The following is a 13,798-nucleotide window of genomic DNA, read 5'->3' on the forward strand; positions in this document are numbered from 1 at the left end:
GGGGGGGGGCGGGGCGGTCCCGTGGGGCGGGGGCGCACGAACTCGCGCGCGGAGTGTGAGCCACACGCACGTGCGGGCGCTCGCATGCACCCCCACCCCCCAGCACCACGACAGCCACGGACACTCACATCAGGAGTGTGAGAGACACGCACACCCCATGAGTGTGAGCCACACACATACACTCGCACACCGTGAGTGAGAGAGGCGCACACCTATGCGCACATACACAGGCAAATGCACCGTGAGGGTGAGCTACAGGTGCCCACACACACACACACACAACCCATGAGTGAGAGTGCCACAAGCACAGTTGTGGTGACACGCATGCCGGTGGGGCAAGGCACAGCCCCTCTGCAGGGGCACGCAGCCCATGATGACACCCCCCCAGCACTGAGACAGCCCCACGCGCAGCCCACGATGACACACACACGTGTGCAGTCATGGCGACACACATGCCAGCCCGCTGACACACACCCCTGCCTCGTACAGCGTGACCTCATACCCAGAGGCACACGGAGCATGAGGTCACACACACACACACACACACATGTGCAAACACCCCAGCACGGGGCCCCGGGCAGACCTGCCCCGTCCCGCCCCAGGCTGTGATTACACCTTGACATCAACTGGCACCAACACACACTTGCTGGCTGACAGGCGTGCTCCCGTGGCGCTGACATGCGCTCCCCTTCCCCGGGGGCAGAGGCGAGGGTCCTTCCCTGGGCTGTAGCACCCCAGGACAGTCTGGACCAGCTGCCCCCGGGGCCCACGTCTGCCCTGGCCGGGGCACTTGTGCCGAAGGAGCGGCCCGGGGCTGTCCGCACAGGCCGTGGGTGCAGGGCCGGGGGGCTGGGAGCAGGGTCCCTCGGGACACTCTGCCCGTCCCACCCAGCTGCCAAGCATGACCCCTGCCACCCTCGCCTGCACAGATGAGCACGGCCGTGCTGAAGGTCCCCGGTGCGGCTCCGCTCGGCGAGAAGCGGCTGGGGTCGGAAGAGGCCCCGGCTACCGAGAGCCCCAACGCCAAGCGCCCGCGCCTGGGCCCAGACCCGCTGCCAGGATTCGTGCCCTGCCTGCAAGCCCCCGCCCGCGGCACTGAGGGGCACGACACGAGCGTCCTGCAGATCGGGCCGTACGTCCTGCTGGAGCCCAGGGACGGGGGCCGCTCCTACCGCGCCGCGCACCGGCCCACGGGGGCCGAGTACAGCTGCAAGGTACGGGCGCCCGAGAGGGCCCCGGAGCTCAGGTCACGCGTGTGCCGGCACCTCCCGTGGCCTGGCTCTGGCAGCAGTGGCCCTGCATGGCTGCGTGCCCTGCTACCCCCGGGCCTCTCCACCCCTGGCTGCACGTGCAGCCTCCCTGCTTGGCCCGGGAGAGGACGGGGCGGGGACGGCCACTGAGCCCTCGCTGCCCCCAGGAGCCCAGCCCGCGCCTGGCTCCTTCATGCCCACCCTCGCTGCCCCCAGGTCTACCCGATGAGGAGCTACCAGGAGGCGATGGCCCCGTACGGACGGCTCCCGCCGCACCCCAGCGTGGCCCGGGTGGCCGAGGTGATCCAGGGGGACCGCAGCGCCTACGTCTTCTTCCCACCCAGCCACGGTGACATGCACAGCCACGTGCAGCGCCGCAAGCGCCTGCCCGAGGCCGAGGCCGCCGCGCTCTTCCGGCAGATGGCGGAGGCTGTGGCCCACTGCCACCAGCACGGCGTCGTCCTGCGGGACCTCAAGCTCCGCAAGTTCGTCTTTGCCGACCGGGAGAGGTGAGGCCGGGCGGGTCCGGGGGGCGGACGGGGGGCTCAGCGCAGCTCTCCAGCCGGGCACAGGCCGCGGGGTGCCAGGGGCACAAAGACCATCGCAACTGCCATTGACTGGTCCTTGCCCGGGGCACGCGATGGCGTCCGGGCGCCCAGCCGCGCTCACCCTGCTCGCTAACGCCCGCAGGACCAGGCTGGTGCTGGAGAGCCTGGAGGACGCGCACGTCCTGAGCGGCCCCGACGACGCGCTGTCGGACAAGCACGGCTGCCCGGCCTACGTGGGCCCCGAGATCCTGCGCGCCAGGCCGCGGTACTCGGGGAAGGCGGCCGACGTGTGGAGCCTGGGCGTGGCGCTGTACACCATGCTGGTGGGGCGCTACCCCTTCCAGGAGGCCGAGCCCACCCTGCTCTTCAGCAAGATCCGCCGCGGCGCCTTCTCCGTCCCCGGCGGCCTCTCGGCCCGCGCCCGCTGCCTCGTGCGCTGCCTGCTGCGCAGGACCCCGGCGGAGCGGCTCAGCACCCCGGCCATCCTGCTGCACCCCTGGCTCGCCGGCGCCGGGGGCACCATCCCAGAGCCCTGCTCCGGCCCCTGCGGGAGGCGGGGGCTGGACCAAGTGGTGCCAGACGTCTGGGGCAGGAGGGACGAGGAGGAGCAGGAGGAAGACCTGTACAGCTGAGCCTCTGGAGAGCCCCAGGACGTGCTAGCCAAGCGAGAGGGGCAGGGGCTGGCCTCTGGGCCCCAGCTCGCCTGCAGCCCAGGCCGGATCGCGGCAGGGCGCCCGGCCAACGCTCACGCCCACGTGCCTTAGACCTGGGGACCAGCCACCGCCACGCCCGGACCCGGGTCGTCCCCGCGCCGGCCCAGCGGGGAGCTGCTCGCACTTCCCACACCTCGGACTCAGGGAGGACGGGGTTACTGTGACTGACACCCCCGCCCCGAGTGCCCCGTGCTGGGGGTGCTCGTACCTACGTGTGCCAAAGAACTGGCTGCAACTCCCGTCACTAGCAATGCCCCCAGCCCGCGGGCTGGATGGCAAGCAGCCGGGGCCGTCATCTCTCGCCGGGGCTCTGAATCCACCCGCGCAGGGAGCCCGAAGCTGCCCCCATGTCCAGCCCTGGGGGTCTCCAGCGGGCTGGCTTTGCCCTCCTGCTCCCCCCCACCACGGGCACCCACGGCTGCTCCCAGCCCAGCCCGGGAGGTGCCACCCTGTGCTTCGCACCGGGCACCGCGCTGGCCCGGCTGGACTCGCACACAGCACCAGCACGCTCGTGTCCCGACGTTGGATGAATAATAAAAAGTTCATGACACTAACTCACCCCCACTGCCTGCCTCTGCCACGGGGTGTCGGGCAGGAGTTGGGGGAGCAACTGGGGGGAGAGGGGATGGGTGCTGGGGCCACTCATTGCAAACCAGCAAGCAGGGGCACGACCCCCGATGCCCCCAGGGAGATCCCAGGCCCCAGGCAGCAACCAAGCCCCCACAGCCATCAGGTCTCAGGCCTGCTGTGTGCTGCAGGTGCCTGGGGCAGAGGCTAATCTGGGCGTCTCGGGCCACCGGGGAGGAGGAGGGTCCTAGGGGTGTCTCGCACCTGCTGTCGTAGACCGAAAGCCTGGGCTCGCTGCGCTCCCGGCATGCAGGGAGACCCGGGGGTCCCGTGCACCAGTGCAAACAGCTGCCCGGGTGTGAGAGCCTGTGCACACCCCTGGGACCCAGCCCCGCAGCCCCGGGACCAAGCGCCGCAGGGAAGGCTTTGGCCCATCGCCAAAGGTCTCCGGACGTGGGCGTGGGGCTGGGGGCTCAGTGTGCAACGCGGGGGCAGCGCAGGAAGGTGGCAGCTCCCAGCCCCCCTTGCTCCCTGCGTGGGGCTGCAGGGAACAGCCGGCGAGGGTCAGGTGCACGGGGCTGGCTGCCGCGGGAGGGCTGGCTTTCGGTTTCTACCTGCGCCTCCGCCCTGCCCTGCCCGGGCCCTGCCCCACTTCCTCCTCCTCCGCCTGCTTTCGGTTTCCCTTGCTGTCAGCCCTGAGCCTTCAGCTGGCCCCAGCACTGGGGTCCAGGCGGGGCAGCACGGGGCTCCGGGCGGTAAGTGCGCCAGGCAAGCGCTGGCAGCTCAGGGCTCCGGTCTGCTCGCCTCCACAGCCCCGTCCCCAACTGGGAAGTGCGCGTGGCTCTGGCCCTGTGCCTGCCACCTGCTCTTCCTGGATCGTGGCCCTGTGGCCACCTGGCCCCTGCCCTGCAGGGAGGTGGCAGCTTCACCCCAGACCTTGCCTTGCTGGATGGGGCTGGCTTGGGGCTGGGGGTGCCAGGAGCCCACGCCAGCAGCAGGCTGCGGGACCCAGTGCCCTGCTCCAGCTGGGACTCTGCCCCTTGCCCAGCACCACAGCTGCCTGCCTCAGCGCCGGCTTGGCCATGTCCATGCTGTACAGCCCTTGCTCCAGGCTGCGGGGGGGTTGTGGAGAAGCCGGTTATGTCCCCCCCGATGCCCCCTCTCCCTCTCCCCTTTGGAGCTGCTGCTGGGCACACTGCCCTGGGCAGGGGGAGTGGGGGGTGAGGTCTGCCTGGGCCAGAGTAAAGGCCTGTGCTGGGCTCCCAGCCCTGCCGTCCAGGCTCCCGCAGGACGTCACCCGCTGTTTGCCTTCGGCAGGCCCCGCACGCGGCAGGGCTGGAGGCCGGGGGCGCGGCGCGCATGGAGGAGACGACAAGGAAAGGTGGGCGCGGGTGGGACGCGGTCCTTGTGCCATCACCCCAGGTGGGCGCGGGGGGCATGGGCTGGCCGGCGGGGAAGGGGGAGGCTGCGTGGGGGGCTCAAGCTGGGCAGAACAAATCCAATTCAGGATCCTATTAGCCTGTGCAAGCGGGCAGAGTCTCTGACCCCGCTGGGCCCTGCCTGGCCTCCCCAGCCCGCGGCTCACCCTGCCTGCTCCTGTCTGCAGCGGAGGAGCTGGCCCAGCGGCTGGCCGAGGCCATCGAGAGCGGGGACCAGGTGCTGGCGTGCCAGTGCGCCGGCAAGCTGGCGGAGCTGGCCGTCTCTGTGAGCGTGCGGCTGAAGGAGCAGGCCTACCCCCAGCAAGAGATACGGTGAGCGCTGGTGCTGCCGCGTGCGGGGCAGCCTGGGCAGGAGGGAGTGGGCTCCAGAGGAGAGGACAACAGCCTCCGACTGCTGCTGCCGTAGGACTGAGAGGATAAGGGCCTCGAGGAGACTGGGGCCCCGCGCTTTCCTAACTGGAGGAGAGGACAAGAGCCTGCTGCTGCTGCCCATGCGAGAAGGGTGTGGAGCTGGGCAGTGGCCCCCAGCCTTGAGGGCAGTGCGGGGCAGAGAGGGGCCGTGCCGGGGTATCCGGGGCGATGGGAAGGTGCGAGCAGGAGGCTGAGGCGCCGCGGGGGCCGGGCGGAGCCGTCCAGGGTGGGCAGGGAGGCGCGACTGACACCCCGCTCCTCTGCGCCTCCAGGCTGTGGGTGGGGGTGGAGGACGCCCAGATGTGCACGGTGCCCATCCACCTGCAGGTCCGGCCCCACATGACCCTGGCATCGCTCAAGGACATGGTAGGAGCAGGGCAAGCCCCTCGGGGTGCCCCATGCTGGGCAATGACTGTGGCCGGCTTGCGCCATGCTCCGGTCCGTCCATCTGCCCGCCCTGCTCCCGGCTGCGCTGGGGGCTGGCGGGCCCCGGCGGTCTCAGCCCCGGCCTCTCGGCTCCAGGTGTCCACGCAGTACGGGTTCCCGCCCGGCGTCCAGCGCTGGGTCATTGGGCAGCGGCTGCCCCGGGACCAGGAGACGCTGCTCTACAACGGCATCCGGCGGGACGGCGACTGCGCCTTCCTCTACCTGCTCTCGGCCCGCCAAGCCCAGCTCGGCAGGGACCCTGCCCTGCCCCCCCGCCCCCCAGACCCGGGGCTGGGCACCCAGGTGCCGCAGCCGCACGGGCGCCCGGAGCAGGTGGACGCCGTGCCCAGGGCGACGCAGGCTGGGCCGGACGTGGAGGAGGCGGCGGCCCTGCCCGAGCCCCCCCAGGTAAGGCAGCCCCCTTCTTTGCCCCCTAACCCCTGCTGGGGCCTGTGCCCTGTGGCCCCCGTGCTGGGGGCTCACGCACCCGTCCCCAGGTGGGCTGGGCCTGCCCGCGCTGCACCTACGTGAACAAGCCGACGCGCCCCGGCTGCGAGCTGTGCTGCCAGGAGCGCCCCGAGGGCTACCGCGTGCCCGATGGCTACCGGCCCGACGCGGCGGAGCAGGCGCGGTTGCGAGGCGAGGAGGAGGCTCTCCAGCAGTACCAGCAGGTGAGGGGCAGGGCAGGACGGCACCCCCCAGCTCCCCCAGGAGCCCTCTCCTGCCCCCTCCCCGGCCTGCTTACTGGCAATGTACCCGCTCCCTCCCCTGCAGTGGGTGCCTGTACTCTTTCCACCCGGGGGGGTTTGCCCAGCTTGGGACCCCCCGACCACACACCCGGGGGAGCACTCACGCATGCAGGAGGCAGGGGCAGTCGGGTGCATGCGGAGCCCTTAGGGCTGCAGCTGCTTGCAACTCCCAGCTTCAAAGGGGCAGCTCGTGGCAGGGCATGCTGGGAGACTGCCGGGGGGGGGCTGGGATGTGCTGTCCCCCACCCCGCAACTCTAGCCAGTCCTGGGAGCCAGGCAGCACTCAAGGGGAGGGAGTTCCCTGCTCTGCCACTGTTCACCCTGACGAGCCTGGGCCCATCCCTTAGCCCCATGCTTCAGTTGCCCACCTGTGCTGTCTTGCTGTGCTAATGCTCCCCTGAGCTGCCCCGCGAGCCTAGAATGGGCGTGTTGGGGGCAGCAGGGTCACTCCCTTCCCTTGCCCAGCTATGGGGAATGGGGCAGGGGGCTGCAGGCAGGAACCGGGGTTGGGGGCAGAGCTGACGGGGCCGGGGTGGGTGCCCAGGTGAAGGAGCAGCGGCAGAAGGAGAACTACGAGCAGCTGCTGCAGCTGGACGGGCAGAGCCTGGTGCCTGCCGACGCTGCCATCGAGTGCCCCATCTGCTTGGGTATCGTGCCGCCCGGCGAGGGCGTGATCCTGCGCGAGTGCCTGCACACCTTCTGCAGGTAGGGCTGGCTGTGCCCACGGGCCCACCCCAGCCCCTGGCAGCCATGGCCAACATCATGGGGGTCCCTCAGGGCTGGAGGGATGGGGGGTGCAGCAGGGGTATAGGCAATGAGGGGCATCACCCTGCTCCACTCCCCTATCCATGTGCCCCTGGCCCCATACCCACCTGCAGGAGCATCACCTCCAGGCTGCAGTCATGACCCCCCCAGCCTGGAGGACCCCCAGGGCCCAGGTCCAGCTCCTCCCTGGCTGGGAGCACCCAGGATCGTGGCCCTGACTCTGCGGGTCTGTCTGACCCCACAGGGACTGCCTGAAGGGCACGATCCTGAACAGCCCGGAGCCCGAGGTGCCCTGCCCCTACATCGACAAGAACTACTCCTGCACGGGGCAGCTGCTGGAGCGGGAGATCAAGGCGGTGGGTGCCGGGGCAGGAGCAGGAGGGACCTGGGGGGTGCAGGGAGCTGCAGAGGCTGGGTGAGGGCTGGCAGCAGGGGGCACAGGCGGGTGCCTGGGTGCTGATGGACACCCCCCCAGCTCCTGAGCCCAGAGGAGTACCAGCACTTCCTGGACCTGGGCGTCTCCATCGCCGAGACCCGCAGCCCCTGCAGCTACCACTGCAAGACGGCCGACTGCCGCGGCTGGTGCTTCTTCGAGGACGACGTCAACGAGTTTTCCTGCCCCGTGTGCCTGAAGGTCAACTGCCTGCTGTGCCAGGTGAGCGAGGGGCGCTCCGCCTGGGGGGCCTGGGCTGGGCGCCGGGACCGGCCCGCCTCTCTCCAGGATGCCCAGAAGCCCCCGAGATGCTGCCTCGGTGTTGGGGGAGACGGTCCCTGCCTGCTCCCCGCAGGGCCATGGGCTGGACAGACCCCCGCGTTGGGGTGGAAGGCACTAGGCAGCTGGCAGAGGGGCGAGGAGGGCTTCAAGTTGCTGAGGAGCTGCCCCAACACGGGGTGCAGGGGGTGGCAAGCAGGAGACCGCCCCCCCCACCCCGGTGTGACTCCGGGCCCGCCCCGCAGGCCATCCACGAAAATATGAACTGCAAGGAGTACCAGGATGACCTGCAGGCCCGGGCCGAGAAGGACCAGGCCGCACGGCAGACCAGCGAGATGCTGACGGTGAGAGCCCCCAAGGGTCGCCCCGCGGGGCTGCTGCGGCGGGAGGGGCCGAGCCAGACTGCGGGCGCAGCCCCCGGGGCTGACGCTGCCTTCCCCCTGCAGAGGATGGTGCAGCGCGGCGAGGCCATGCACTGCCCCAGCTGCCACATCGTGGTGCAGAAGAAGGACGGCTGCGACTGGATCCGCTGCACCGTGTGCCACACCGAGATCTGCTGGGTCACCAAGGGGCCGCGCTGGGGGCCGGCGGTAGGCGCCTGGGGGGATCCCCCTCCCCTGTGCCACCTCGTGGCTCTGAAAAAAAAGGGGGGGGTTCCCAGGCTGCGAGCAGGGTGTTCACTCTGAAACCTAACGGTGGCCCAAACAAGCCAGGTTTGCATGGCGCTGTCCTTTCAGGGCCAGCAGTGGGAGGCTGCCAGGGCTGTCCCTGGTGAGCTGCTGGCTTAGTACGGAGCCCCCATTATCCTCCCAGAGGGAGGGAGAAAGCAGGATGTCTCCGTGCGCCCCCCAAACCTGCCCCTGCCCAGAGCACACACTGGCCTTCAGGGGCTGGAGTGCAGGACTCAGGGCTCTGCCCCCCTTCCTTGCCTTGCTACCTGCCCCCATGACCTCCGCTGTCCCCCGCTCTCCGCAGGGTCCCGGTGACACGAGCGGGGGCTGTCGCTGCCGGCTGAACGGCGCGCCCTGCCACCCCCACTGCCAGAACTGCCACTAGGCACCGAGGAGCCAAGGGGGGGGCAGGGGGCAGGGTCCCTCCATGGCCCCCCGACACTACCTGACTCCACTCGGGGGGCCGAGCCCTGCTTGGGGCTGGGATGGGCTGGTACGTTGTGCCCCGGACATCCCTGGAGCTTGGTGCAGTCAGCCCCACGGAGGGCCAGCCTGCTGGGTTGGGCTGTGGGAGGCCTAGGCCTGCCAGCATCCAGGCTGAGGGGCTGCCGGTGCGTGCTCCCACGGTCCCCCAGGCCTGGCGAGGTGGGACCATCCCGGAGCTCAGGGGACGGCAGGCACTCGCTCATCGATTGTCAACCCAGTGGCTGGGGGCAATAAAGACCTGCGGGCCGCGCAGGGAGGATGTCACGCGTCTGGCTTTTCTCCCCGCGGTGCCCGTTGGGCAGGGGTGCCTAGTGCCAGGCACCAGCCTCCAGCCCTGGACTTGGGGCCCCCCCGTCTCATGGAGGTGCTCGGCCTTTCCCAGCTGTTTGGCAGCCCTACCCTTAGCCACACGTGCAAATGTGCCTGGCCACAGCCCACGGCAGGCCTGGGAAGAGCCTCAACGCAGGTCGGAGGTGGGACGGCCCTGCTCTGCCCCCGGGCAGGCACGGCGGGGCGGGTTAGTAACCGGGCACTGTTTATTTGACACGGCAACAAGCCTATACAATCTTGGTGTGCACGCGTATGTACAAGTCTATACAGAGTCGCTAGCCCCCGGAGGAGAATGTTTTCCTTCAGGCCAGGAGGCAGGGGCCTCAATGTGCGCAGACCCACCCCCTTCAGAGCCTAGCAGGGGTCGAACAGGCCCCAGCGCAGGTGCAGAGCACCGCTCGGAAAGACGATGCCGGGAGAGGGAAGCCCTGCCCGGCTGTCTCTGCCCACAGCCATAGCCACAGAGCTGCAGGACGGGTGGGAGGGTGGTGCTTTGAGCTGCGCCACCATGGGACGTCCCCCTGCTCCCTCTACCACCTTTGAGGCACCTTGCAATTCACCCCAAGCTACATAAGGGCTTGGTGCTGCAGGTAACAGGGCAGGGGCCATCGCCTGAGCCTGCAGCCAGCCAGAGCCCGTCGGAAAACACCCTCCTCTTCTGGGGCTTTTAAAGTGCTTCGTTAACAGCTCTTCACGCTGCCCTCCACTTATTGTGGCGTCGGCGCCAGCCCCCTCCCACACCGAGGGACTCGCGCCATCGTGTCACCATGCAGCAGACATGAGGATGCGCTGGGAGAAGAGTCGTGAGGAGCTAGCGGATCCCCCGGCCGCGGAAGCAGCCGTCACTGGGAGCCAACACGCCCGGCGAGCAATGGGGCAGAGCTCAGGGCACCCCTGGGAGTCCAAGACCCTGCAGAGCGGGTGCCGCAGCAGGGACAGCCTTGCTGCTCAGAGTGCTGATGATGCTGGACATGGGCAGGTGCACAGTGCCTTGCTGCCAGGCCCAGAGCTTGCTGCTCTTCTCCAGGACTGAGGCTCCCACAGGACACAGCTTGGCTCCTGGGCACGGGAGGGGACAACCGCAGGCGAGGCAGGGATGGGGTAAGGGCACTTACGGGAGGCTTAGCAGCAGAGAGGCAGGCAGAGGTAGAGGCGTGTAGTGTCTATTGGCTTCACTTGGGTCAGGTGAAAGTCCGGGAGTGTGAGAGCAGGGAGCGCGGGGACCTGCTGCGAAGGGGGTAGGGGGACCTGGAGGGGAAGGGGACAGGGGGGCACGTGCTGGCACTAGTTTCAGGGTTAATGCCAAAGGCAGAAACATTAGTCTGCAAGAGACCAAGCAGGGTTGGGGAGGGCAGGGAGGAGAGTCCTCCAACAGGGATTGAAGAGGGTGCTGCTCTAACAAGGTGCCCACTTAGCAAGCCCCAGGCAGGGGCAGTATCAGAGACTACTAGGACCAGCACGGTGCCATGCTCACCAGGCTCTAACATCCCCTGCCCAGCCCCAACTGCCCCTCTACCTGCCGACGCGGGGTGGGTCTTTATCTCCGTTTCGACTACCACTGGGGGAAGGCAGAAGCTCTCCAACTGGCCCCTGCACTGAACAACTCAGCACAGGTATGACCATGCCAGGACATGTCAGCTCCCAACACCCAGGCACAGGAGAGCAGGGGCTCCATGCCCATGTGGGGAGGAGAGGAGGAGGCAACAGCGCTCCTGTGTCGTGCTTCTGGGCAGAGCTTTGAGCCAGACCCCTGGGCCACGGTCCTGGAGGGGAGCCGTGTGGAGACGGCCCCTCGCTGCCGTGCTCAGGGGAAGATCTGCAGTTCGAACTTGGGGGCCCACTCCAGCGCACTCTTCACCACAGCCAGTGCCGCAGCGCCCAGGGCCACCGTCAGCCCCATCACTGCCAGCTTGACCAAGCGGTTGGTCCTTGGTTTGGTCAAGACTGACTTCGTCCGCTCCTCCCCTCGGAGCCTCTCCCAGAAACGCTGTCGTAGCACCATGTCCGGTCGCTGCTGGGCTGATGCCAGCTCAAAGTCCTTGAAGGTGGAAGCAGCCGTCCTGCAAGGGGAGAGGCAGGGGGTGAGAACTGCAGATGGACGGGTTCCCCGGGATCCCCAGTTGGCAGCCTCCAAGACGAGGAGTGCTGCTTATGGGGAACCGTGGTCAGTCCTGACAGCAGCTAGAGGGGTGCAGGGTCTGTCAGTGCCTTTGTTACATCCAGCTCAGGTCAAGCCCCATGATGGGTCCCTGCCCTGGCACTGCCCAGGGGCAGAGCACAGCACCCCAGGTCCTGTTGTTTGCATTGAGTGTGGCTCTTTCACTGCCTGTGCCAAAACCAAGCGGCGAAGAGAGCCCTGGTGCTGGCAATGCCGGAGCTGGAACCCAGCCCTGGGGGGAGCTGCCACAGCACGGAGGAGACTGGGGAAGCTGATGTAGGAGTGCAATGAGTCGGTTGAGTGGGGCCAGGCTGATGCTTGGAATGGCCCAGGCACGGGGCAGGTTCAGAGCTACGCTTCATTCCCATGACAGATGTGAGGTTTCCCATGGGGCCCGGTACTCACCGCTCGGCATGCTGCCGTGCCGCCCGGGCGAGCTCCGAGGGTGGGAACTGCACAAAGAGGTCGCCCGCCTGGCTAATGAGGGTCTCGTAGGGCAGGTCCTGCGGGATCTGTGATAGGAGGTGGTGCACGGAGGCCATGTCGCACTCGCAGTCCAGTACTTCCTGCTCCCGGTGCAGCACAATCTGCAACGCAAGCGGTCGCTGACCCTCGCTCCTTCAATTCACTAGTACAGCCGGCAGGGCCCGAAGGGAACAGCCCCCCCAAGGGTTGCCCCAGCTCTGGGCAGGCACCTGACAATTCAGCTCACCCCCGATGGGCTGAGGGAACAGGGACTTGTCATTCACCCAGGCCCAGAACACCCGCTGGAACTAGCAGGTGACAGGTTTAGAACGGACAAGGGAAAGGAAGCACCTACCACAGCAGCAAAGTAAATGGGCATCAGCGGGTGGCAGGCCAGGAAGAAGTCGTATAATCGCACCACATGCCGCATGTCAGACAGGACGTGCCCAAACCACGTGATCAGCCAGCTGAGTGCAAAGATGGTCCCCACTTCAGCACTGCGGAGAGGAAGCCCCCGTCAGACAGCCCCTGCTAGCCCCCCCGGGCCAAACTCTTGGGGTGCGGGGGGAGCCTGACATCACCTCACCTCTGAACTGCGGGGCTTGGACTCAAAGTTCCCCCCCCCCCCCAAGTCTCTTCTGGACCGTTGCACCTCTCTCTGCCCCAATTTCAATCCATTTCCAAGTCCCAACCAGTAAATCCCAGCACTGCAGAGAAGACAGCCCCAGACCGGCTGGGAGCCTCCCTGGAGGCAGCCTGGGAGCTGGCCACGTACCTCTGCATGAAGTCATGGACTTCAGGGTTCACTTGGTCTATTATGGGCATCAGGTAATTCAGAATGTGCTTGGTGTTGTCCATCGTTGGGTCCATAAAATCCCTGTGGATGAAGAGTAGCTGTCAGGGGCAGGGCTCCTCAGACACTATCCCACCAGGCAGGCCAGCTGCACCCCAGGAACCTTGGGAACCTGGACCTGCATCCACCCCTGGCCTCACAGCTGGCATTCAGCAGAGGCCTCTCCCCTGCCAGAGCCGTGTCTCGGGGTGTAAGCAAGCCCAGAGACACCTTCCTGGGGCCCTACAGTCCAGCTCACGGCTTCTGAGGACAGGGGGTGGGAAACGACTCCCTTAGGACCAGCCTGGCATCCAGATTAGGGGACAAAACAAGAGACCTGCTCAATAAATCAGACCCCCTCTTAAGGTCCCCCCGGCACTTTGGCTGCCTGGTCCTACCTCGCGAGTGCACCAGGCTCTGTCCCATGAATGTTTCAAGCCCCCAGGGAGCTGTGCATTCCCCCGACTCGAGCCCCACAACAGGAGGGCCAGACAGTCCTTAGCCCTGCCTGTCTGTCATACCTGAGATGATGGGTCGACAGCTTCTCTACCAAGGCAGTTGCCAGCCTGTTGCCCACGACCAGCAGGAAGGTGACCACGATGTCGTGGTAGCCTTGGTAGTAGTGCAGCTGCGGGTTGCGCTTCAGGACGTGCAGGATGATGTCGATCAGGTCCTCCTGCAGCCCCTCCCGCTGCTCGTCGGGCATCCCTGTGGGGACAGCGGCCGTGAGAGCGGACCAGTCCCATCTAACAGGCAATTACAGTCTCAGAGCTCAACACAGGCCAGCCAACATCGCTGCAAGGCAGGGCCTGGTGCAGCAACCTCAGCCCAACCTAGGGGCCAGGAACTTGATCCTGGACAAGCTTTTTGAGAGAATTATTCTGGCGCATATCCATGAGGGGCCGGGGGGGAGATTATGCTTAGGGGCAACCAACACAGGTTTATTAGCGGCAGGTCATGTCAGACCAACCTGGTGGCCTTCTACAACCAGGTCACCAAATCCTTAGATGCAGGGGTAGCAGTGGACGTAGTCTTCCTGGACTTTCGGAAGGCCTTCGACACTGTCTCTCACCCTGTTCTCATTAAGAAACTGGGAGGCTGTGGTGTCGACACCCACACAGTCAATTGGGTCATCAACTGGCTGGAGGGCCGCACCCAGAGAGCGGTGGTGGACGGGTCATTTTCAACCTGGAGGGATGTGGGCACTGGGTTCTCCAGGGCTTGGTCCTCAGGCCCGCACTGTTCAACATCTTCATCAGTGACTTGGACGAGGGGG

At 67.2% G+C, this 13,798-nt stretch overlaps 3 protein-coding genes across 3 annotated transcripts in view; 2 read left to right on the forward strand and 1 right to left on the reverse strand.

Moving 5' to 3' along the window:
• Window positions 1-929: 929 nt before the first annotated feature.
• Window positions 930-2,941, forward strand: TRIB3 (tribbles pseudokinase 3). The gene is made up of 3 exons (XM_019509750.1): window positions 930-1,214; window positions 1,467-1,759; window positions 1,941-2,941. The coding sequence occupies exons 1-3, from the start codon at window positions 930-932 to the stop codon at window positions 2,428-2,430; spliced, it is 1,068 nt and encodes a 355-aa protein (XP_019365295.1). The 3' UTR covers window positions 2,431-2,941.
• An 813-nt stretch (window positions 2,942-3,754) lies between these two features.
• On the forward strand, window positions 3,755-8,996 carry RBCK1 (RANBP2-type and C3HC4-type zinc finger containing 1). Its single transcript, XM_019510006.1, has 12 exons — window positions 3,755-3,833; window positions 4,396-4,459; window positions 4,685-4,829; window positions 5,201-5,294; window positions 5,451-5,762; window positions 5,852-6,025; window positions 6,648-6,808; window positions 7,113-7,224; window positions 7,344-7,523; window positions 7,826-7,924; window positions 8,027-8,170; window positions 8,556-8,996. Exons 2-12 carry the CDS (start codon window positions 4,438-4,440, stop codon window positions 8,634-8,636), a joined length of 1,524 nt encoding a protein of 507 aa, XP_019365551.1. The 5' UTR covers window positions 3,755-3,833; window positions 4,396-4,437; the 3' UTR covers window positions 8,637-8,996.
• Window positions 8,997-9,255: 259 nt separating this feature from the next.
• TBC1D20 (TBC1 domain family member 20) overlaps window positions 9,256-13,798 on the reverse strand; it is a 13,498-nt gene continuing 8,955 nt past the window's right edge. Inside the window, exons 4-8 of the mRNA XM_019510007.1 lie at window positions 13,044-13,230; window positions 12,466-12,567; window positions 12,046-12,187; window positions 11,631-11,812; window positions 9,256-11,127 (exon numbers count right to left, since the gene is read on the reverse strand). Coding sequence (XP_019365552.1) covers window positions 10,872-11,127; window positions 11,631-11,812; window positions 12,046-12,187; window positions 12,466-12,567; window positions 13,044-13,230 — 869 coding nt within the window. The 3' untranslated portion in view covers window positions 9,256-10,871. The remainder of the gene's footprint in view (window positions 11,128-11,630; window positions 11,813-12,045; window positions 12,188-12,465; window positions 12,568-13,043; window positions 13,231-13,798) is intronic.

Source organism: Gavialis gangeticus, unplaced genomic scaffold (genome assembly GCF_001723915.1).
Source record: "Gavialis gangeticus isolate Ggan-Ray unplaced genomic scaffold, GavGan_comp1, whole genome shotgun sequence".
Lineage (NCBI taxonomy): Eukaryota > Metazoa > Chordata > Crocodylia > Gavialidae > Gavialis > Gavialis gangeticus.